The sequence below is a fragment of the Molothrus aeneus genome, chromosome 2, assembly GCF_037042795.1.
Source record: "Molothrus aeneus isolate 106 chromosome 2, BPBGC_Maene_1.0, whole genome shotgun sequence".
Lineage (NCBI taxonomy): Eukaryota > Metazoa > Chordata > Aves > Passeriformes > Icteridae > Molothrus > Molothrus aeneus.
This window is the reverse complement of record NC_089647.1, coordinates 16,110,645-16,133,603: the sequence shown is the minus strand read 5'-3', so window position 1 is coordinate 16,133,603 and position 22,959 is coordinate 16,110,645. Positions and strand designations below refer to the sequence as shown.

General features: G+C 40.9%; 2 protein-coding genes across 5 annotated transcripts in view; both read left to right on the top strand.

The window, feature by feature from the left end:
- The window catches only part of CMSS1 (cms1 ribosomal small subunit homolog), a 227,879-nt gene extending 218,035 nt beyond the window's left edge, over window positions 1–9,844 (top strand). For all 3 annotated transcript variants that reach the window (XM_066571991.1, XM_066571992.1, XM_066571993.1), the window contains exons 6-10: window positions 365–467; window positions 1,906–1,966; window positions 2,802–2,889; window positions 4,509–4,597; window positions 9,178–9,844. In XM_066571991.1, the coding sequence (XP_066428088.1) occupies window positions 365–467; window positions 1,906–1,966; window positions 2,802–2,889; window positions 4,509–4,597; window positions 9,178–9,261 (425 nt within the window). In that variant the 3' untranslated portion in view covers window positions 9,262–9,844. The remainder of the gene's footprint in view (window positions 1–364; window positions 468–1,905; window positions 1,967–2,801; window positions 2,890–4,508; window positions 4,598–9,177) is intronic.
- A 727-nt stretch (window positions 9,845–10,571) lies between these two features.
- On the top strand, window positions 10,572–20,840 carry LOC136568607 (cell cycle control protein 50C-like). Of its 2 annotated transcripts, none has more exons than XM_066568678.1 (7): window positions 10,572–10,784; window positions 11,551–11,661; window positions 12,803–12,904; window positions 14,295–14,385; window positions 17,424–17,561; window positions 18,617–18,826; window positions 19,584–20,840. In XM_066568678.1, exons 1-7 carry the CDS (start codon window positions 10,572–10,574, stop codon window positions 19,772–19,774), a joined length of 1,056 nt encoding a protein of 351 aa, XP_066424775.1. In that variant the 3' UTR covers window positions 19,775–20,840. The 2 variants fall into 2 exon arrangements, with proteins under 2 accessions (XP_066424775.1, XP_066424785.1); XM_066568688.1 differs by having other exon boundaries at window positions 10,572–10,788; window positions 11,555–11,661.
- The last annotated feature ends 2,119 nt before the right edge of the window (window positions 20,841–22,959 follow it).

Below are 22,959 nucleotides of genomic sequence, written 5' to 3'. Positions count from 1 at the left end.
TTTCTCTTGTATATTTATATAGAACTTCTGGTCTGGTAAATGTACCTTTGCAGATGATTTTCTCTGATACAAATTGCCATATGTGGCAAATGAAGACAATAAGCTCGTCACCTTAAAAACTGTTGATTGTTAATGCTTATCTAGTTTCTTCAGTTATGTGATATTTCTGTATTTTATTTATTTTGGGCATTCCATTTTCCAGTTTCTCAGCCATGACTAAATGCAAAAGCGATGCCAAAGTTCCAGACCTCAGAGGAGTCAGCATGTGTGTTCTTGCTGCTGGCTACCATTCATCATGTACTCTAGTAATTTAAAACTGTGGCATGCAGTACTTTGTGTGGCTACAACGGCTTTTCCATTGCAGTCTGTCCTAAGTGGGCGAAGCTCCGGAGAAGCCACAAGGAGAAGAAGTCAGTGGTGATGTTAGTTCTCTGCAGCTCTGCCCTCCGCTCCTTGGAGCTCATCAAGTATGTCAGCAGCAAGGGCTGTGTTGAGGTTGGCAGTCGGTCAGGAGTTTTGGCTTGGAACCACAGGCAAAAAGGCAAAACTGGGACACTGTCCTCTGCTAGCCAGCAAATTCACTGCCTCAAACTGATGCAATATCCCTTCCTTCTTTAAACTCTGGGAGTTGGTGTTGGGTTTTGGACGCAAGTAATGCTCAGTGCTTCAGTTGCCTGGGAAGCTTTACTTTTGTTAAAAACCAAAAGTAAAGTGTAACCAATTTAGGGGAAACGTGGAACGTGTTATACTCAGGAACAGAGTAAGCCCATAAAGCATCATGATCCACCACTAGAAGTCAAGGCTTTGCACTAAAGGCAGTGAGGACATGGCATTTCAGGGCCTCAGATGCCAAGGTGTGTCTGGCCTGAGTGCCTCCAGGTTTGTGTCAGTGTTCTCAGCTGGCTCAGGCTGGCAAAACTGCTGGGCAGAGATGACAGTTTTCAGTGTGCCCTGTCCCTGTTTTTTCCTCTTCTCTTTCCTCCTACTTCTCATGCCAGAAGTTTTGATGACTCTGATGAATTGATGGATACTTCACAAATTTCATGGTTGTCTTCTATGTCTTGACCCTACTTATCTGTCAGTACAAACTGAGATGGAGCTTTGGGAAGTTTGATTCCATGACACAGATATAAGCATAGATAAGGCAGATAAGTGCCAGTCATGCATGCAGAGACTAGCACCTGAGACTTAGGTGATTTAGATGTAGATAAACCTTTAGCTTTGCAAATTAAAAATTTGTTGCACTGTAAGAAGCATGCAGAAGAAGCATGAACTGTCTTAAATGACATTAAACAAATACTGAATATGTTGTCTCCTGTTTGATGAATACAGAACATAGAGTTGTTATGGTGTGCCAAAATGGAGTGTCAGAAAAACAAGTCAAGGTTTCTAACAAATTAGTTTGGTTAATTGGAGTTTGGACAATGTCTGCAGTAAAGACAGTGGCAGCCTAGGTTTTCCCAACAGCCATGCTGCAGAAAGACTTTGAAATGTCGATTCATCCATACACAGATCCTTCCTTTTCTGTACACACACTCATATTCATTAATGCCTTTATCTCAGTAACTGAATTGTTTTTTAATTAGGATTTGGTGATTAACCAGTTTTGAACTAAGCTAGCTGTGAAAGCACAGGCCGTAATATTAAATATTATCTGACAATCTATCTAAACAATATTGCCCTGGTATCTTCCACTGTGTCTGTCCAGTTGTTGATCTCTGTTGATGAGTAGCAAACAAGAATGTACACAGTGTTCAGAGTACAACCAGAGTTCACTGGGGGAATGTGTGTGTCTCAAACGTATTGAGAAATGCCAGTTGGTTTTTCTTTCCTCATGTGTGGTCTTAAGCCCAACCCTGCTTCTTGCATTTCACCATTCTTTTTTTTTTTTATTATTATTATTAGGTCAATGACAGCCTTTAAAGGAGATTGCAGAGTCATCAAGTTGTTTGCAAAGCACATAAAGGTAGGGAATTTTAATAGAGCAAGTAAACAGCTAAATAGTGTGATGCGATTTTCTTTTTAAATCCTTTGGCAGTAGTGCCTTTCATACAGTGCTCGTATGAAGTTCCTTGCTTTAGGCAGTGCTTCCTTTGGTAGCCCATTGTTGCAGTGGGAAGAATTTCACTAAGCACCATCTCCAGTAGCTCTGGTGTAACCCTGTGCAGAGTGTAGATGCTTGTGCACGTGCAGAGTTTCACTGTTCACATCCCCATCAAGTGCTCATTCAGTGCCAGAAGGCTCACACACACAGCTCTGTGCAAGCAAACTGTCCACCACCCACCATCCATTGGATTCTGAAAATTGAATGCCTGGATCCCCAGTATCCACACCTGTTAAAAAGCACAAATTATTGGGAATAATGAATGTATGCTTGGCCTTTGATATAAATGCTGTCAAACATGCAAATGTCATTTGCTTTATTTCACCTTTTTCCAGTATCTTCATCTTGAAAGACTTCAGAGTTAATTCAAGTTTTTCAGTATTCCAGAGCATTTGTTTAAATGCTGAAGGAATCTTGCTGTTCTCACCTCCAAAAATAGTTGGTGCCATAGCAGATTTTTAAAGTTAAAAAAGATTGAACTTCTAGAGAAGTGTGATGCCCAGCTGGCTTGTTATATTTCTTAAACTTTCTTCCAGATATAATCATCTGACAGTTTGAAAGGCAAATATCGTTTGTTACTTGTTGGTGTTCTAGAAAGAAATACAATGAGATCTGGAATTTATTTCCAACTCCTTGAGAAGAAATTTTTAAACAATTATGGGTTTACTGTTGATTTTTCTTTCTCTCTTCAAATTAGATAAAGGAGCAAATGAATATGTTGGAGAAAGGCATGTTCCACATTGGGGTTGGAACTCCTGGGAGAGTAAAGGCACTAGTGGAGCAAGGTAGGAGAACAAGGAGGGTTTCCTCCCTGGGCAGTTTATATTTAGTCTCATGAGAAGTGAAACTTAAACTGGTGTTTTTTTAGGTTGAGATGAACGTTAGATTTGGGTACTAAACTGTGTGGTTCTGTTCTTCATTGTGCTATGTCAGTGAAAACAAGGTCAAGGTTCTGGTACTTTGTTTTATGATCACTTTAAGCTGGCATAAGCCAGTATTAGCAGAGAAAGGCAGAGAAATGCTTCCTCTCACCTGCTAGTCAGTGCTTATTCCCTCTTCTTGCTCCCTGTGCAAGCCCAAGAGTCTTTGGCAGCTCAGAGAAATGACCCCAATTAAACCAAAACCAGCATGCACACAAAATCAGGTAATGAGCAAGCAGAGGTGGGAGACTTCCTCTTTTGGCAGAAATACTGATTTATGCTGACTTGAAAGTGATTGCAAAACCATAATGTGAGATTTAAAGTTCCAGGAAACCAAACACTGCAAGTGGATCAAAAGGAAATAGTGGCAGAAGTCACTGTATCATATGTTACTGTGAGCTTAGTGTAAAATTTTGTGAGGGGTATAGGAAAGATCTGCTTACTGATTTGATCTTATTTCTCATTTGCCTGTAGTAAAATTAATTATTCTCTAGAAATCTTTTAAATTTTGAGTATTTTTACTTATTCAGTAGACAGTATGTACACAAAGAAAAAGGAACAACAAAATGACAAGATGATAAGGCAATTCTTTCTATTCCTCTTATGCAAGACACTGTCTTGCTCTAACTGTGTTCTCTTGGTCAGGGATTGGCAGTGGTTTGGGACTCTACTGCTCCTTCCAAAAGAGTGCAGGAGTAACATCATTTTGTTGCTTCAACCAACATTAAATGTTGGTGCTCAGCACATCAGCACATTGCCATGAGACTAGTGAGGCACTGGAACAGGTTGCCCAGAGAAGCTGTGGATGCCCCATCCTGGAAATCTTAAATTTTATCCCAAGCTCTAGTTATTTTTTTGACAGTTTAGTGTTGCAGTCACTTAGTGTTGGGTCACTTAGGGAAGGGAGAGGAATCAAAACTGATGGGAAAATATGGTGAGCATCATGTAGAAGACCTGGGAAAAAATAGGAGAACAGCTGAAAAGCAAGTTCAGAAAGGACCTTTTTTTTCATCACCACTTACTTGAAGGATAAAGGAATTCTTCAGGAGCACCACTGACCTGACTCATATTCACAGAGCACCCTGTCCTGTAAATTGCTGAACACTGTCTCTTCCTGTTAACATCAATTTTCAGGTTAGGGTCCTTGTAACTTACCAGTGACATCAGCTGTGGAAATTCAACTCCTGTGGTTTCATCAAGAGGAAGCTTGAGGAATTACTTTCTGGCAGGATGTTAAGCTCTTGACAAGTCTGGCAACAGTAGTTGTTCTGCTTTTGTGTTTATCTTACAAAAAGGCAGGAGATTATGTGGCTAAGGGAGTTTGCAGTGTCGGTGCATTAGTTTTCCAAGCAGCAAATATAGTACTTAAGTGTACAAAAATCAGTTTCCTTGGAAACAGACAGCAAAAGATGTAAAAGCCAAAAATCATTTTGATAAGCACATGTAATATTATCTTGGTAATAAAAATTATGTTGCCTTTTTAGATGCCCTGTGCTTAAACTCCACGAAATATATGATTCTGGATTGGAACTGGAGAGATCAGAAACTGAGGAGAATGATGGACATCCCTGAGGTATTGTAGATGTTATATTCTGTGTATTAACTACTTTTGTTGGTAGCTCTCAGGTCTTGGTCAGTACAGTTCTTTCTGTAAAGCTGTCTTCAGTGGGAAAGGAACACAAAGAAGTTCCCATTGACTGAGAAGTCTGTACTCTCAGGTCTCAGAATTATCTCCTGAAAAAGAATTTTTCCTTTATTGTTGCAAGTCACAGCTGTGACTTCTATGGTTGTGCTGTGAGTTTCACCTGTTTATGCTCCATGGATATTCTACCTGTCCTCAGGAAGCTCCCTCAGCAGGAGGACTTTGTACAGAGTCCTAGACCTCGACAAATGAGAGAGATGAGCATCACAGACTGTGTGAAATTTAACAGAGGGAAGTGCTGGATTCTGCACCTGGAATGGGGCAGCCCTGGATGTACAGACAGACTGGGGAATGAGACAGTGGAAAGCAGCACCATGGAAAGGGACCTGGAGGTCCTGGATGATGGAAAGTTGAATCTGAGCCAGCAGTGCCCTGGAGCCAGGAGGGCCAGCCCTGTCCTGGGGGCATTGGGGACACCATCACAGCTGGGCAGGGGAGGGGATTGTCCTGCTCTGCTCTGAGCTGGGCTGGCCTCACCTGGAATATTGTGTGTAGCTCTGGTCACAACATAAGGAGGGTATAAAGCTCTTAGAGAGTGTCCAAAGTAGGGTAATGAGGATGGAGAAGGTCCTTGAGGGGAAGCCCTATGAGGAGGGGCTGAGGTCACTTGGGCTGTTCAGCCTGGAGAAGAGGAGGCTGAGGACAGACCTCACTGCAGTCACAAATTCCTTGTGAGGGTGAGAGGAGGGGCACTGCTCTCTGCTCTGTGGTGACCAGGGACAGGACTTGTGGGAGTGGCCTGAAGTTGTATCAGGGGAGGTTTCAGTTGGATATTAGGTTTTTGATCCGGAGGGTGGTTGGACACTGGAGCAGGCTCCCCAGGGAAGTGGGCACAGCACCAGCCTGACAGACTTCAAGGAGTGTCTGGACAATGCTCTCAGGCACAGGATGTGACACTTGGGGTGTCCTCTGCAGGGCCAAGATTTGGACTTGATCCATCTGGGTCCCTTCCAACTCAGCATATACTGTGATTCAGTGAAAAGTTTCCTCAAAAAATTAACAAAACTATGGCCAAATGTCTATGTTTCTCCACCTGAGAGCAAGATAACATCACATGAGTAAATCTACAGACAGTTCTCATGTTTTTTTCTTTTCTTTCTTTTCTTTTTTTTTTCTTTTTTGTTTCTTTTGACAAGAAGTAGGGTACAAAGAACTTAGATCCATCCATCACTTGTACACTCTTTCTAAGATAATTCCCAATTCTTTCCAGTTCTGTGATCCAGCTTTTCTATTTATTGCTGTAACAAGCTGAGTTTACAGTATGTTGTGGAGCATCACCTATTTCTAGCCAGATGAAGAGGCAGTTTCCTCCATTAATGCTTGTTGGAAAGCTCCCAATTTCCTGCACAGTGTCTTGAGGTTTTGTGCATTTAAAGAAGGCCCATACATGGCAGGAATCTCCAGGGAAAAGATTGCATATAAACATTTAAAAAGATTGCATATTCTTTTGCACATAAACATTAAGTGAAACAAAGTGAAGCAAATTTCACAAGTGAAACAAATTATCAGTCATTAATCCATCTACGTGCTTATCTAAGTATTTGAATGTGCTGCATTTTACAGCCCCACATACACAAAACAAAACTAAAAAAACACATTGAAGAAATGAAGTAGCAAAAAAAAAAAACCTCTGCCCTTGCTTTTTTGGTGGCAAGGAGGCTCCCTCCTGTGGCTAATACATAAGGCTGTTTTTGTATAATACATAAGGCTTTTTTTGTATGATGCTTGCACTTACCTGTAAGTTTTTTAAAGAACAGAAAACATGAAATCACAGACAGTACAGTACAAAATCACAGGCAATACAAAAGGTGTTGATGGCAGTGGGATGGATTTTTTAAGTCATCTGAAGTCAACATCAATAAAGTAAATCATAGGTGATCCACCTCCAAAAAATGAAGATTATGTTGCCACTATTTCATTTTGGGCTATTGCAAACCTCAATATTGCAAACCTTTCAGCCCACTGTAGGCAGCATCATGGTAGTTCTGTGTGTCTGTCTAGAAATAGAGGCCTAAAGTTGTGACTCCAAGTCTGTTTTATGAAGGCAAAATACCAAGGCTGTCTTAGCATAAAAATGTAAAGCTTAGTTCAAGTTAAATCTGGGTAAGTAAGAACACTGGACCATCATATATTGTGTTAGGATAAGCAACAGATATTTGTGTGTGATTACAGAATAGTGAATATATAATTACAGAAAAGTCTTCACACTGCTCTTGGCTCATGGAACACATCATAAAGGAAGGTTTTTAACATCTTGGGCTTTACAAGTGGAGTATTTTGCAGGTATTTATCCCACTGCAGACATCAGGCAGATTCCTTAAGTTGTGTATAAGGAATGTCAAAAGCGAAAGACACCCAAATAATGTTTTGGTGATATTTTAACATCACATATAAACCAATGGGATGTTCTAGCAACTTGTGGGCTTCAAATATGGAATACAGTCCTAGTCAGCCTTTCTCATTGTATAGAAAAATGTCAAATACATGCTATGAATACTCATAAGCTGTCTCAAAGAGAGGAAATACAGTAACAAAGGCAATTTTTAGAATAGGCTGTTTGATGTACTAATTTCTTCCACCTGTTTTAATTATGGAGGCAAAATTGTACACTTCAAGTTAGAAACTCAGCATACTGGCCTATTTTCAGTGCAAACCTCAATTATCAATAATTTCTTTGCATACTTAAGGTGCAACATTGCTGAATTTCATTGTTTTTAAACCAGAAAGCAAGAACAACTGGAAGCACATGTCCATTGTACTTGCTGTTTTGGTAGTCACCTGATGTTCAGTGGAGAATTATGTGCACAGCATTATATTTATATTCTAATAATATATTAGAATATTATATTATAATATAATTATTATAATACTATCTTTATATTCTAATAAATATATGAATTTAAAAACACATGGATCTTCCCACATGGCAGTTCTGTATGCCATCATATCCACACAAGGGATGGTGCCCCGATCCACTGCTCTGTCAGCTCCCTCAGCATCTCATTAGTTAATGTTGCTGGATTTTTTCATTCTCTGTTCCTGTGTCTCCCACTTCATTCATCCCAAACAATGGAGAGAGGAGATGAAAGCTCTCAAAGAAACCACAGGAGGAGTGAATGAGTTTGTCAGATTTTGTCTTGGCACACTGGAATTGAAGTAAAGCATAAAGGTGTAAATAAAAATGGGTTGTATACTATTTGATCTGACCAAAGGACAAGCTTCCTTTCAACAAAACCCTGTGACTGTGGTCACAAGGGTTTTCAGGATGAAGAAGAGACGAGAATGTTGACTCTATGATCAGAAGGCTTGATTTATTATTTTATGATATATGTTACATTAAGACTATACTAAAAAGAAATGGAAAGGAAAAGGTTTCTTCAGAAGCTAGCTAAGCTAAGAATAGAAAATAATGAATAACAAAGATCTGTGTCTCAGACAGAGCAAGAGCCAGCTCTGCCATGAGTGGTCAGTAAATCCCAACATCCACAGGAGACCAATCACGGGTCTACCTGTTGCATTCCACAGCAGCAGATAACCATTGTTTACTTTTGGCTGCTGAAACTGCAGCTTCTCACAAGGAAAAATCCTAAGAAAGGATTTTTCATGAAAGATGTCTGCGACAAAACCCACTACTGTATTGTGTGCAAACAATACACACACCAAGCCTTCAGTAAATTTGAAAATATGTTAAGTTTAAGTTGCATATGTCATGAAAATAAAAGGTTTGTGAGAAAAGGACTTGTGATAGAAAGACAACTGTGTTCACCTTCGTGTAGCACATCCAGTTTGAAGTTGAGGCTGGCTGGACTTTCTTACATCATTTATTCCTCTGCAAAGTGGAGGCATGAAAGAGTATAATCCTGAGAGAAAACCTGCAAACAAGGGATTTGTAGGTGGTAAGAGGGAGCTATAAGGAAACTCTGGACTAAGCATGATGATAAAGGATGATAAAGAATCTTGTGTTCCCTCTGAAGTATGTAGTCAATATTTACTCTGTAATACATTTTTCTCTTTAGATAAGCCATAAGCCATGGCCATATCAGTGTCATAAACCAAGGTACTTTGTATTGCAGCACAGGCAGACCTGACCTTAATGCTCACTTTCATTCAGGTGTCTCAGACACAGACAGGGCTGTGCCTCTTGCACTGCCCTTGATCTGCTTTATGCCAGTCTGGAAAGTTCTGTAGGGATTCTGCTGCCCAGGATGGGCCTTTTGCTGTGGTGTGCTTTATCAACTCTGCCAATGACAACCTTTCTGTAGCCATGTGCAATGGGTCTTCAGGGCTGCAGGGCAAATGATGGGTCTTTTAAAAACTGGAAATGTTCTAGAGGACCTTGTGTAGGAATCTCTTCTTTAATTTCTAGTCCTATAGTAAGGTGCCTGAGTAAATAAATAATGGTATCATTATCAGTAACTTCTTATGCTTTCTTTGATTTTTGTTTTCTTCAGATAAAGAAAGAAACAATTGACCTACTGGAGAAGAGTATTATAAAGCTGTGCAGAGATGGATCTGTGAAGCTGGGACTCTTTTAATGAGTTTACCAACAAGGAAGTAATTTGCAGCTGCATTTTACTATTATCCTGCCTGCAACTGAATTTTGACTTTTCAGAGGTCACAATACAGAAGGCACATTGCAACTTTTTCTGAGTTTTCTTTTAATAAAAGCCCAGAAGTTTTGTTTGTAGTTCTAGTATTATTTTTATTGCAGGAACAATGTCATACTGAAATCAGAGTTACACTGCTTTCACCTGCTAGATTTACTGCTACATGACACAAGTAAGACTTTGAAGATGAGCAAATATGGGTGTGAAAGTTTTTGCACAGCTCAGTTTTCTGTTCCCTCCCTGTGCTGTCCCAAATGAGACATGTATTTCTCTTGTGAGAGTGGTAATCTATTTGCTCTTGGGGGTCTTTGAAAAAGTTGTATGAATTTCAGTAACATGTTGAAAAGGTATTTTTCACCTGTCTGTTCTGGAGCTAACCAAATGCTGCTTTTTGCTCTTACATGATAAATTATCTGTATATTATACTGAGATTTTATTTTGGTTAAACTGTTGAAGTGTGCAAAAAGTATTCTTATGTTTGTCCATTTAAATTAAAATGAGGTGATCTCTGGGTTATTCTTTTGTTATTGCAGATAGTAGGGAATAGATGGATTCTTTTTCAGAGAACAAGATGAATAGAGATAAGGAAATCATCAGTATCTTGGGAAGCCATTGATCCAAATTGGATATTTTAAAAATGAGTTGTCCTTCTATGATAAAGAATGCTATCTTTTTACAACCTTTAATTGCATCTCAGTCAATAGCAATGAATGTAATAGGTTAAGAAAATTGGTTTGGTCTTCCAAAGCCATGTTCTCTATGCAGTGCTGTCTCAGCACCTGCAGTCCTCCCCAGTGGAATCCAGTGCAACTGGAGTAGAACTCCTTTCCTTGTATGCCATGCCTGTTAGCTGGGCAGCTATGGAAGTGAAGGGAGAAGAAATAATGCATCTGAAATTACACAGAAATCCCAGTATAGCTGCCAGTATCCCTGCAAAGGAATAAGTCATAACAAATTCTAATGAGCTGTGGAGCAGGAACAATATATCTAAGCTTTTCCAGGAGGAATGAACTGGACACCTTGATCAAAGTACACAATCACTTGGTTGGTACAAGCTGATCATGGGGATCCAGGCACAAGTACAGAAAACAAGGAAGAGAGAGATCTAGTTAATAAGTAATTCCTCACCATAATGCAAGTTAGAACGACGAATACACTCTCCTAACAATAAAGACAGTATTTCAGCTGAAACATTCTCCAGCACAAGGATATACCTCCTTTCTCTCACCAAGAAGAAAATGAAAAACAAGACAAGTGTTATTCCCAGAGAAGGAGAAGCCCAGCCTTCCAGGTGTCCAGATAACAGTGCATTCAAACAGCAGAGGCTGCCAGCTTGGAAGCCCCAGCTCACCATTGCATCTGTGCTCTCCAGCTTCTTTCTGACAGGGGCATTCTGCCTCACTGTGGGAGTCTGCCTTGTCCTGTCTGCAAACAGCGTCAGAGAAATACAGGTTGGTTTGGGAGTGGTGTTCTTTGATATTCTGTAAAGTAGAAACCAGGCCAGGTTTGGAGAGAAAAAGCTTTGAGTTTTTGCTTTTGAGTAAAGATGGTAGCAATGGCTTTATGCCTTTATGCTGTGTCCAGCAGCTGGTATTCCTGTGAAAATCTTCAGAGGCAGTTGGTCATCAATAAAATCAGAGCACTGGGTGGTAGTATCTGAAATGTGGGTGATAATTACTGCCAAAATGTTTTCATTATCTTCTGGGGTTTTGAAGGGAAATAAGCAAATCCCTCACAGAGTGTTTGACACTGTAACAACATTCATGTTTGTTGGGCAAAAGCTTGAAATACAGGGAGCCCTAATGTTTAAATCCCTCCTGCAGAAAAGGTTATTCAGACCTGTGGTGTTGTGAATAGACTCCTGTTTGGAGCCAACACTGAGCACATGATGCATGTGGGGATTTGTCAAGCATTCCTTGGTCAGCCAGCCCAAGCTGCAGGAGTGTTCTTCACTCAGCACTCCTTTGCTGAGGAGCAGACGTGACAGTTCTGCAACAGTCACCAAAAGGCTTTAAACCAGCTTTAAAATAGGGATAAATTCTGTGCTTGTTCATTGAGGCCAAATCCTCACTCTGCCTCTTCATTTTCAACAATGTTTTTGGCAGTCCAGGGTCACTTAGAAGAGAACAGCTCTGAGAAGCCTTGGACATAAACCACTAACCGTTTCCTATGCATGTTCTTTATGACAATATATTTGCTTGTTCACTTTTCTGACAGATAGATTATTCAGATAAATGCTCAGATTGTTCAAAGCTCCGTGAAAATTCCTCTAACTGGAATAAGGAATGCCACTGTTCTATTAATTTCACGCTAAAGGAAGATATATTGGTAAGTGGGTGCAAAAACCAACTCAGGTTGCTGAGTACCACCTGTTACTTATATCCCTAAATGATAGAAGACAGTCATTCTGTTCTGTAGAGCTCCTGACTAAATTTGCTTTGTACTTTTTCAGAACATGTAATGCTCAAAATTTTACACTTTAGCCTTTGTTGTTCATTTCGGTATTAATAATCAAGACCAGGCCCCTTGATTGGGAGATGCCCAAGGAGAAGGGGGTGGAGGAAATGGTGTTTGATTGTGGAGGTGACCTCTTTCTGTCTCTCTCTGAGTCAGAGGCAAAACCTTGCCCTCGGCCTGGGATTGATTGGTTGTTGTTGCCCTGCTAAGCTCTCAAGTGAGAAGGAAATCTGAAGCTCTGACCACTTTACATAAGTAGACCCCTGTAGTCATTTTTACAAGAGTTATGCTGCTAATCCCCAAGGTCCTTGAAATAATTCAAGTCTAGCAATGTGATTCTGAAGTTTCTTTTGGAAAAAATATGCTTAATTTCCTTCCTTAAACTACCAGGTTGTGTTATTGGGACTGTTAAAATGCTTCATGTTCTGCCAAAGAGATTTTATACTTAGTACTGAATAAATGATCCCTTAAAATGACAGTGTAATTTAAAGTCACTTTAGGATTCTGCAGTATTGAGAAGGCTGTTAAAATACTTTGTAATTCTCCAGATTACAGTGATGTTTGAGATGAGAAGTTAATTTAACTGAGTAATGGGTTTTTTATAGTTGCATAATTACCCTTCATGCATGATTTGCCTGCCCAGCATTCTTCTTTGAATGTGAAGGTTTTTGTGCATGTTCTTTAATGGAAAATGAGTGTCTGTCTCTGCAATATGATTCATAGTCATTGCAAGTTCATGGCCAGCCATGCCATCTTGAGTAAAATAATTATCAGGCATTTTTATTTTAGCTTTTCTTTGGTGATTTAAATTATGTTTAATTTTGTGCCAAAACATAAAATCTTACAGTTAGGGTAAAGATTAGATTCTAGCCCATGACTGCTGTATTGCTTAGGGTGTAGTTACAGACATTTTAATATGAGTACTCTCTTCCCCCCTTTTTAACTAAGTAATAAGATTTCTCATTGCCTTCATGAGCTCTCCTTATTGAAGGGATTTATCCTTGGATTCTAGGGTGATGTTTTTATGTACTATGGTCTGCAAAACTTCTATCAAAACCACCGTCGGTATGTGAAATCAAGAAGTGACGCGCAGCTGTTGGGCCGAAATGTAAATGTAAGTTTTCTTTTTCTGTTGTGAGATCAGCAGCACTTCCACCAGATGTGCCTTTGACCATATGGAGAACCATAAGTGTGTTTAAGTGCCTCTAGGAAATAATAAAGTACAGATTTTCAGTGTTTGGTCATGGCTTTTATGCTTATTGGGGCTATTATGCCTAATAAGTTAGTAAGAGAGGAAGGTTGAAGGGGGTGGGGGGTAAATAAAATATGTCAGTCCTGTGTTGCAGTTCTCAAACCTACACCTTGTAGTGCTGATTAAAAATACATTGTCTTTTTCAAATACATATACAGAAAGCTTTTCCTTCTTGTGTTGTCAGTCTTCTTAGCCAGAGTGTTTTAAACTGTGCTAGGGAACTGAATTATTCCCTAGCTAGGGCTAGGGAATTGAGTTATTCTGAGTCTTTAGTTTTGCCATTGGTCTTTGGAAGCAGGCAAGGAGCAGGAAAAGATTAGTTCTGAAATAAGTGATATCATGTAGCATTCTAAGTATGCAATTCAGATGTCTAAAGAGGGACTACACAGCATCACCTGCAGCAGACCTGCATAAGGAAACTGGAGAATGCAATCATGGCATTCAGGTTTTTACCTATAAATCTAAAGCATATTTTTTGGGCTTAAAAGTAGCATTTCTGAATATACACATAGTCCACGTGTACTTTCAGTATATATGATGGTGCCATGGTAATCTATTGTTTCTCTAAAATGCTTCTTACAACTCTCAAGACATGTTCCTCGTTTTTATAAAATGCTTCTTAAAACTCTGCAAGTGTCCTGTCAGCTTGTTTGTTTGCATAAAGATGCAGCTGCTTTTTGCTTTTGTGCCAATCAGCTATACAGCTCATTGAAGTTACTTGAAAATGTTTCTATGCTGAAACCTGAAGATTTATAGTTTCTTATAAAATGGGGTAGGAAAGATGTAGTAAAGCTGAGGGGGACTTCTGGTTTTCATTCTGTATCTTCATACATCAAGATTTGGCCTTGTTGACTTGCCATAATTTGGCCAACTAGATCTGCTATTCTCCAGCACTAATTCAGCCCAGGTCAGAATTAAAAAGAAGGTAAAATAAGGTGTTCTAGGGTACGCCAGGGCTTCACTGGAACAATTCCACTTGTAGCCATTTTACAATAGCAGATCCCCAAACCTGTTTTTTGTAGTCTGGAGCTTGCAAGTCGGCAGCAGAATTTGATGAAGACCTTAAGTTTCTGTGCCTAGATATGGAAGGTGTTCCTGAACTACAGACCCATTCATTTGCTGTCTCTCTAATGTGACCAAAAGGTACTGGAGACTTAATTGTTCAGTGGCTTTTCAGAAGAAGGCATGGGAGGACACCAATTAAAAGCAAACCCTGGGTCTGTGCCTGATTGTTGTGTGACCTTGAATGCAGATCCAGAGGAGCTATTGCGCGCCCTTCAGCACCTACAGGAACGGGACCCCGATGGCGCCGTGCGGGGCCATTGCCAACAGCATGTTCAATGGTATGTGGGACCTTCCTCTGCCCCTTCCTGACTCCCTCTTCACACTATTCCCTTCCCCATGGCAGGGCAGACCTGCTACTGCAAGGCCTCCACTTACTCCCATAAAAGGCTTTGTTTGGTGGTGCTGCTCTGGTGAACGTGAGGCTCTGCTTCCTACTGTTAGTAACTTGGCCCTTGTTTGGAAACTCAGGGAGATTTCTCATTTTCTAAGGCCCTCTTCTATGTGAGTGTACAGTAGGAGTGAGGAATTTAGGCCCTCTTGAAATAAGGAACAAGGATACAGTAGATTTGGTATACTTCCTTGCTAAAAAGCACATTCCTGTACAGTGATGGGAGAGCCCAGATTCTGCCTCCTCACAATCACGTTCTTAGAAGGAGGGTGTCGTGGTTTTGGTTTGCTAATTTGAGATTTCTTGGCTAGAATAGTCTTTCTTCATTCACTTAGGGAGAGAAGTCTCTCTTGTTAATGTTATGGAGACTTCTCTACAAGAAAACAGTTCTATCCTGGCTCTCTCCACGAATAGCAGCTGCCTGGGGAAATCTGCAATCGTGAGATCCCTCCCATTTTCCACAAACTTTTCCCACAGCTGTGTTTATGGGCCATGTCAACTTATGGGGTACTGTTTTAAAGATGAGTTATTTAAAGGCAAAGGTTCTCATTATCTGTATCTGAAATTATCTTCTTCCTAGGAGCACAGGATCTTCATCGCTCTTCTCTCCTTCTCTGTTCAAACTTCTCATAGGATCACAGCTACTTTAACATCTGCTTACTTTAGCATGGAGGCCTTTGCTTGATATCTACAATTTGAACACTTTCATCTCCCCATACTTCCATGTCAGAAAAAGAGTCTTTTCTCCATACAATGTGCTAAAAAGCACATTCTTATACAGTGATGGGAGAGCCCAGATTCTGCCTTCCCACAATCATGTGCTTAGAAGGAGGGACTCTCCACATTCTCCACTTTACTTTGGATCTTTGGATCTACCCAGTTTCATTTTTGTTCTAGAATGCTGGAAGCATTCGTAGTCCTAATTTGATCCTGGATTTGATCTTTGTAGTAATCTAATGGGCATAATCTATTTCTGAATACACTTGGGAGATTTCAGAATGTATCTTTGGAAAGAAAAGCAACAAAAAACTACAGACTTTTCTCCACTACCCCATCTTTTTTGTCTTCCAGTTTCTACCACTCCTTGCTCTCACCCTTTTTTTAACCTGTTCCATGCAGCAGGTTTTGAGAAGGCAGCAGCTCTTTCCAAGCAGCTGCACCACCTACACCAGGGGACTTGTGAAAGCCAGTTGCATTCAGTAACTTCTAGATCCATTTGATTTTCATCTGCCTGCTTACCCACCTGCTGCTGGAAGTGGGATTTACTGGGCTGGGCTCAGACCTAGGCCAGCAGAGCCCAGCTGTGTGCAGCCCACATTGTTCTGGAGCCTGGGAGGGAGAGTCAAGACAAGAAACTGAGCAGGCAGAGGTCAGAGCATTGCAATTCCTGTTAATGAAGTGGTGACAAATATCTGGGGATATGGTGGGCCACAGAATGATTGTCAGAACCCAGGAAATTCCTCTGGCTGCCCTGGAGGACTTGAGGCCCTGCCAAGGGGCTTAGAGACCCTTGGCCCAGAGCCCAAGACCCCTGTGCCTTTGATTTTGACCCATGGAGCAAATTACCACCTTTATATGAAGAATTACAAGTCAAGAGAGTTTAAGTAGAATAATAGTTAGTTTGTCACAGGGTGAAAAATAGATTTTTGGAGTTTTTAGAATGGGGGTTCGGGGGTAAGATGGGGGAATCTGGGTGTGTCCAGTCTCTTTCTCCTACTTCTTCTTGGCCTCCATCTTCTGCTGTGATGGTGGCACTTTTGGATTGGTTTAAGGTAGAAACTCACTGTCTAACATAGGTGATAGGTATTGGGAAGTTATGGTAAATAAAGTACATGTAGTTTTTAGTATAAAAATATAACACCGCCCCGAGGGCGGTCAGTGTGCCTCAACCCAACCTGCCAGACAGACCTTGGAGGGTCGGAGAAAGAATGTTATAGATAAGAAACAATAAACAACCTTGAGAACGAGAATAGAAAAATCCTGACTCCTTCTTCAATGGCCAGGCTGGGAAAAAGAAGTTTGTACATATCTCAGAGTCACTCTGACCAGCAGAGATTCTGAGAAATTATCATTTCCCAGAAGATTGTGTCTGAGCTTTAAGGAGCTGCATGAACAGAGGTTTTGTAGAAGAAAACAAAAAAAAAAAGTATCTTTTCATTGATGCTTATGCAGCTGAGTTTTGCTTTTCATGTCTCCTAAAAGGCAACCCCTCCCCATCTGTATCATCTGATTGTCCCTGCCCATCATCCCATTGACTGCCTAGGGGTTAACAGAGCTGTTAATCCATCCTATAATGGTTTTGCCTTATATTAAACTAATCTATGTAGGAAAATAGTAATGGATAAAAACAAGTGCTGTTCACCCACTGAAACTGGACCGCATGGTTAGGCAAAATTTTAACTAAATGGTTTTTGATTGAAGAAAGTGTTTGTGTCCAAGTTGGTAAGCAAGCTCTAACTGGCATAAAACTAAAGCAATTTTTATTTCCAAAGGACTGGATTCCCTTGATTGTGCTTTTATCTCTACCCTAGTCCCTGAAAACACATCATGTATAGCAAAGTTTTGGGACAACTGTCAAAGAAATTCTAGGGGAAACTAGCTAGGACAGTAACTTCTGTAACTAGCTAGAGAGCTCAGAAAGTGGTTTTCAAAGAAGGTAGTCCCACAGGAGCTGATGGACATGAGAAGCATGTACAACATATACAGGGATTGGTAGGAAATGTTCAGTCTTTAAAACTTCAGTAGTTCTAAGACTCTGGTACCTTAGTTCTTCTTGTGAAATGTGCAGTGCTCCATACAGGCCCAGGATGTTCAGGTTTTCTATCCACTTGAAAGATGCTTCAATGTGCCTTTTTTTTTTGTTAGTCATTCTGGCAATTAGAATGACTGCCTTTGACTCAGAGATGTTGCTTTTTGTATTCCCTGCAGATACTATTAATCTGTTTTACAATTATAACTCATCTATGATTCAAGTGCCACTGCTGAAGACTGGAAACAGTTGGTGGACAGATAAAAATGTGAAATTTCGCAATCCTGAGTCATACAATCTCTCTTCTGCATTTGCAGGTAAGAATGGTTCTGCTGGTGGTCCTTATCTTTCAATGGCTTCCCTATTTCCCCCTTCATATGTCTCCCATTCTCAGAAAAATCACCTTTGGGAGAAATAGCAAGAAAGCAAGTTGAAGAAGGAGGGTTTAGAGGGTGACTGATAGCAGAAGGCACATTTAGCCAAAATACCACCTTTTAACTTTTTTAATTGACCACAGAAATTAAGAAAAAATAGTTTTGGAAGACTGAAGTTAGCCCACATCAACACCCTTCTTTATACTTTCTTGTAATGCCTAATCTGTCCAGAGAAAGCAAGGAAGCAGAAGGAAGCAGTTGCTTTTTTTTTTTTTTCCTTTGAAAATATCTGTGAAGGAGAATTGCACATCCCATCTTTCCCTCATGCCTGTGCAGATTCTTGGGCAGTTGTGAGACATGAGAGGCTGCCTTTGTCACTAGTTCTTTCAGACTTGTTTCCTAGGGCTGTTTCCTTGTTATGGTTGATCTCTATTGAGCTGGGGCTAAAAGCTGCCTCTTGTGGATCAGAGCTGGGTGCAATAGGCAAGAGCTAATGATCTAAGCCATGTTCATGGGACAGATTCTAAATGTCATAGGCTGTGCCATTAGGCTGCAAAAGGCGCCTTTCTAGTTGTACAGGAATATATTAATCTGTAAAAATGAAGGCAAGCTCCTCATTATAGAGAACATATTGCTTGCTGAAGAGACGAGAATCCAGAATAAACAGTATTTTCACTTGTGCAAGTCACTTTGTTTCTCCTTTGAAGGAAAAGGTTCTAGTGTGTAGCATTGAAGGTCCTAATTTCTAGCAGCCCCTGGGTACTGTTAAACTGTTAATTCATGTTTGAGGTGAGTGTTTGTCCTCATGTTTGTCCTCACATTTGTCCTCATGTTTGAGGACATGCTTGGAGATGCTGTTATCTGGCATATATAATTTTGGACAGTGTCTCAAGTATCTACCACTGCTCATATTCCGCGTTGGTTGTGTGAGGCCCAGAATCTCAGCAACCACAGATTTTACAGATAGTGTCTTTCCTGCTTTGTCTCTTTGTGACCAGGCACAGCCAGACCTCCTTACTGGCAGAAGCCAGTGTACCTGTTGGATGAGGAAGATGAGAGGAACAATGGTTATGTGAACGATGACTTCATTATCTGGATGCGAGTGTCGGCCTTTGCCACGTTCCGGAATCTCTACCGGCGCGTCAGACACGTTCGGCGCTTCGCAGAGGGCCTGCCAGCAGGGAATTACACCTTCCAGATTTCCTACAGTATCCTTTCACATTCCCTGAGGCTCCCAGAGAGTTACAGTGACATGGAGGCGAATAGGATTTGTGTGGGCAACTGGCAAAGAAGCCGTGAGGAACACCCCTGTGTCAGGAGAGCCTCGAGGGATTTGGGCCATGTCCTGACTGACAAGAGCTTTTGTGCTGGTGATCTGTCCCCTCACAGCCAACAGTGGGAACTCTGCTGACTAAAGAACTCCTTTTGTCAGCAGGAGTTATGTCAACATGACCATAAATTCCTCTTCTTTCTCAGCTGATAGAAATGTGGTTATGTTCTGTCATGGTTCTATTCTGAAAGCTTCCATGGAGAGATGAAAGGTAAACTCATATAACATTCTGGCTACAACATATTAGGTAGAGCTGAGCACTTACCCTCACAGAGACTATGTGGAGTATCATGATAAGCTTCCCAAAAGGCCCATTTTCAACTGAGTTTTCATAGCAAATTAATGCAGTAGCAGTCCTATAAATAATGAATCTGAAATTTACAATGTTTTGGAAAAGTAAGTATTTCCACATGCACACAAAGACTGTATCTAAAATAACTGGGTTTCTTACTACCAGCTGCCTACCACCTCCCAAAGAGCAGCTGGGTTTTTGTATCCAGAATAGCAGAAACATCACCAATGAGTTAAAGGAGTTTTGGCAGCAAATGCAGCCCTCAAAACTCTTTATGCCTTGGAAAGCTTTTTGAGCATTTAATGTACGCTTTGTTAGTGAAATCTTAACATCCTTCTCTCAGATTTCCCTGTTACCAGATTCAAGGGGAGGAAGCATGTGATTCTTTCAACCGTGGTGTGGAGTGGTGGAAGTAACCCATTCCTGGGAATTGCCTACCTGGTTTCTGGCACAGCAGCAACCCTGGCAGGTTTTGTCATAACTGGCATCCACTTAAAGCTCAGGAAAAAGAAAACATACTTTCAGAAGCAATAAGGTTCACCTTTCTGAACAGAGACAGAAGTGTGCAGTGAACAAAGAAGGTGCAGCACAGACCTTTCAGTCTTTTCCCTGAGCTCTGGACCATTTTCAGTGTCAGGTTTGGTGAATGTGAACAAAGTGAAGGGCAGGGCTAGTCCATCATCTGAAACCTGAGGTGCCATTCTCATTAATGTACGTGTGAGCCTAAATTTGTTTCCTTGGAAACTTGTAGTGAGATGAGCTTCAAACAGCAGATAGCACAGCTGATTAGAGTTGCAATGGCAAAGAAATTATGTGGTACCAATGTCTGGCCAGAAGTCAGGGGCCATATTAATTTCTTACTCAGCCCGTAATTCAGACAACATTTCTCTTAACTGGAATGGAGCTTTGGTGGGTAAAAAGTGAGTCTTGATCCAACAAAAAGCTTGAGTAGGTAGAACTTACTGCTAAAATCTGCTTGTGGACCACATACATGTGCTTAATGGCTTGGCTTGGGTTTTATATATCTTTTTCAGCTATGCTGAAAAAACAACCAGTTTATACCAGTGCATTCACTCGAGTTTGACACCTGATTTCGGTTGAATACAGGGCATTTATCAGGAGTTCAGAGTTTGTTTAGACCAAATTTATTTGATTTATCTAGCAGCTGAGAGCTGGAGGGCATCCAATCACTTATTTGCATTTTTAAAATTATGGTTCCATAGAAATCCTAAATGAAAAGCTTCTTTAATGCAAAATATTTTAACAAAACCATCTACCTAATTTAACTATTAGGCCAAAATTGCACTCCTACCTATCCCATGTGAAAGTTCACAAGTTTACATGGCACAGAATGGTAATTTATTGTCAATAAAAAACAAAGCACCAGAAAATCCATCAATTTAAAGTGAACACTGCAGTTCATGAACAGGTTCATCAATTTTTATGTTTCATGTTTAATATTTTACACATTTAGGAATTATTTCTAGTCTCACAAAATGAAGGAACAGCACTGAAGAATTTAGGTCAAGCATACCATGGTAGGTGTGAATTTTTTAAAATGGTTTTTCTGTTGTAAAAGTGCAAGTGGAATAAAACACCTTCAATTACTTTCATAAGTATTTTGTGTGCCTTGCCTCTCTCCTAAAAGGCCTTCTCACTAGAACAAGAAAGAAATCACAGATTGGAGCAGGAGAAAGGGATGTGGCACTGGGAGCCTGCAAGCCACTGTCAAGGCATCTGCATTTGAGAGTGTCTGGGGCTGGGCATGTGGTGACCTGTGACAGATGGCCCCTGCTGAAGGGGTTGGCAACACAGAAGGTGCAGTTTCCTTGAAGTTCTGCTTTGAAGCTGAGCCATGAGCAGCAGAAGGGAAGCTGCTCTATTCCCAGCCCAGCCTGGGAGGACAGTCCTGCCCCACCAGTGCTTTGTGCTGGCCGGGAAAGGTTCCTGTCCCCTCTGCTCTTCCTGCTCAGGGCCAGTCACCTCCATCCTGAAGCTGCAGAAACTGCACCTTGCACCTGGATCTGTCAGGAGCTGTGGAAGAACCCTACCCCTCACTGGGCTGGACAAGACAGAGCATGAAGCAGGGCATGCAACAATGCTTAAGGTTGTTAGTCTGAATCACTTTTAACGGTGGGACATGCTCCTAAAACTTTTCAGTCCTTTTGAAAATGTAATCCCATGCAGCTCTCTGGAAAGCTCTGATGGGATTTCCTGACAAAGCTGAATTTGTTTTCTGGCTCCTAACAGACCATGGGAACATCTTTATTTTTCTCTTTCTTTTTTATGGGTTTTTTTTTTTTCATTGTCTGAGAAACTGACTTTCAAGAAATTATAGGGGTGGTTAAGTCATGATGCAATTGTCACTGATTTCATTTTTTCATTAAGTATCTGGTAAAAAAGCTAGTAAAAGGAGACTGAATAATGAGGTATGTATTTCAGTGAGTCAGTATCTACCAGGAAAAAAGTTATCCAGAAAACATATCCCAGCAAGTAGTGTTTGCCCATTATCTCCAAGAGGCTTTTGCAGGAACCTCTTCTCTTGAAATGTAGATTGTTTTCAGTCCCCTCCATAAAGAAGACCTGTCTTCAAACAAGTCTTTCTGTTTTTCCAGAAGTTGTCTAAGACTTTGTTTATAAACCCAAAATCCCATTTTTCACAGCTTTAAACATTCTTTACATCTTTCTGGTACCCTCTGAACAGTGTCTTTGGAAGCTGCTGCTTCAGGTCCAACTGTTTCTGTTGTTAGCTCTGAGAAGCTCTGCAGTGTCTGGCTGGTTCAGGGTGGTGCTGCCCACACCAGAGCAATGGGAATGCCAGGTCTGATTAATTCCTCCCAGCAGACAGAATCTGCCTTGCTCAAAAAGCTGGAAAATAAGTGTTAGCAACCTTCTTATGCTTCCTTTTGTGCCAGCGCTGCAGCCACACTGTGGATCTGCCCCCTGTGCCAGAGCTGGCACAATTGCACCTTCTCAAGAAAGCTTTACAGGTGTGTTCCTCACACTGGGAATGCTTCTCTATCTGCATGAAATGTTTGTTGAATTCTTTTATGCTGCTGCTGCTGTATTCTCCTTTGTGCAGGAGCTGGAACAGAAGTGAGAGGCTGGGCTGAAGGGTTGGCCTAACCTAACAGAAAGATGGTAAAAGCCATCATGAACTGCTCCTCATTGTGCCAAGTCCCAGGGGATTGTCCCCTTTTCTCAGCTGCTGATAGCAGCAGGAAGCACAGGTCCAGGCAAATATCCAGTGGGATTTTGAATTCAGTTATCCCGGCTACTAGGAGATCATTTGGTCGGTTGGATCAGAGAAAGCAACACTGAGGTTTGGAGGGCAGAGTTTTGAAGCAACCAGAGATGTTGCCCTTTTCCTGAGGTACAAACTGTTTTCAGAATACCTGAAGTGTTATGACCAGTACTGTGTCTTTGTCATAGTGCTGCTTTGCCTTGGGCGTTTGATTTTATGAATTATGTGTCTTGAGTAAAGAGGAAAATTTTTTAAAAATGCTTTGGTAAAGCTTTCCAAAATAGAATTTTAATTAGCTGATTTATTAAGCATACTTTCACCAATAGTAAGTGGGCTCTTTTCTCAGAGAGACTGACTTAAGTAGATTTGACAACTCAGTGCAAAGGTGTCAGGATTTACAGTTGCTGAATGACATAGAGCTGTACCTGAAAAGTCTTCAGTCAACAGCAGCACTATGGGGGCTACAACACAAAGC

Bases quoted from the DNA above. Each gene is read 5' to 3' on its own strand.
- LOC136568607 (XM_066568678.1), top strand. From the start codon at position 10,572: ATGAAAAACAAGACAAGTGTTATTCCCAGAGAAGGAGAAGCCCAGCCT. The intron at 14,386-17,423 runs GTATGTGGGACC...TATTCCCTGCAG, and splicing joins TGCCAACAGCATGTTCAATG to ATACTATTAATCTGTTTTAC. The intron at 17,562-18,616 runs GTAAGAATGGTT...CTTTGTGACCAG, and splicing joins TCTCTCTTCTGCATTTGCAG to GCACAGCCAGACCTCCTTAC.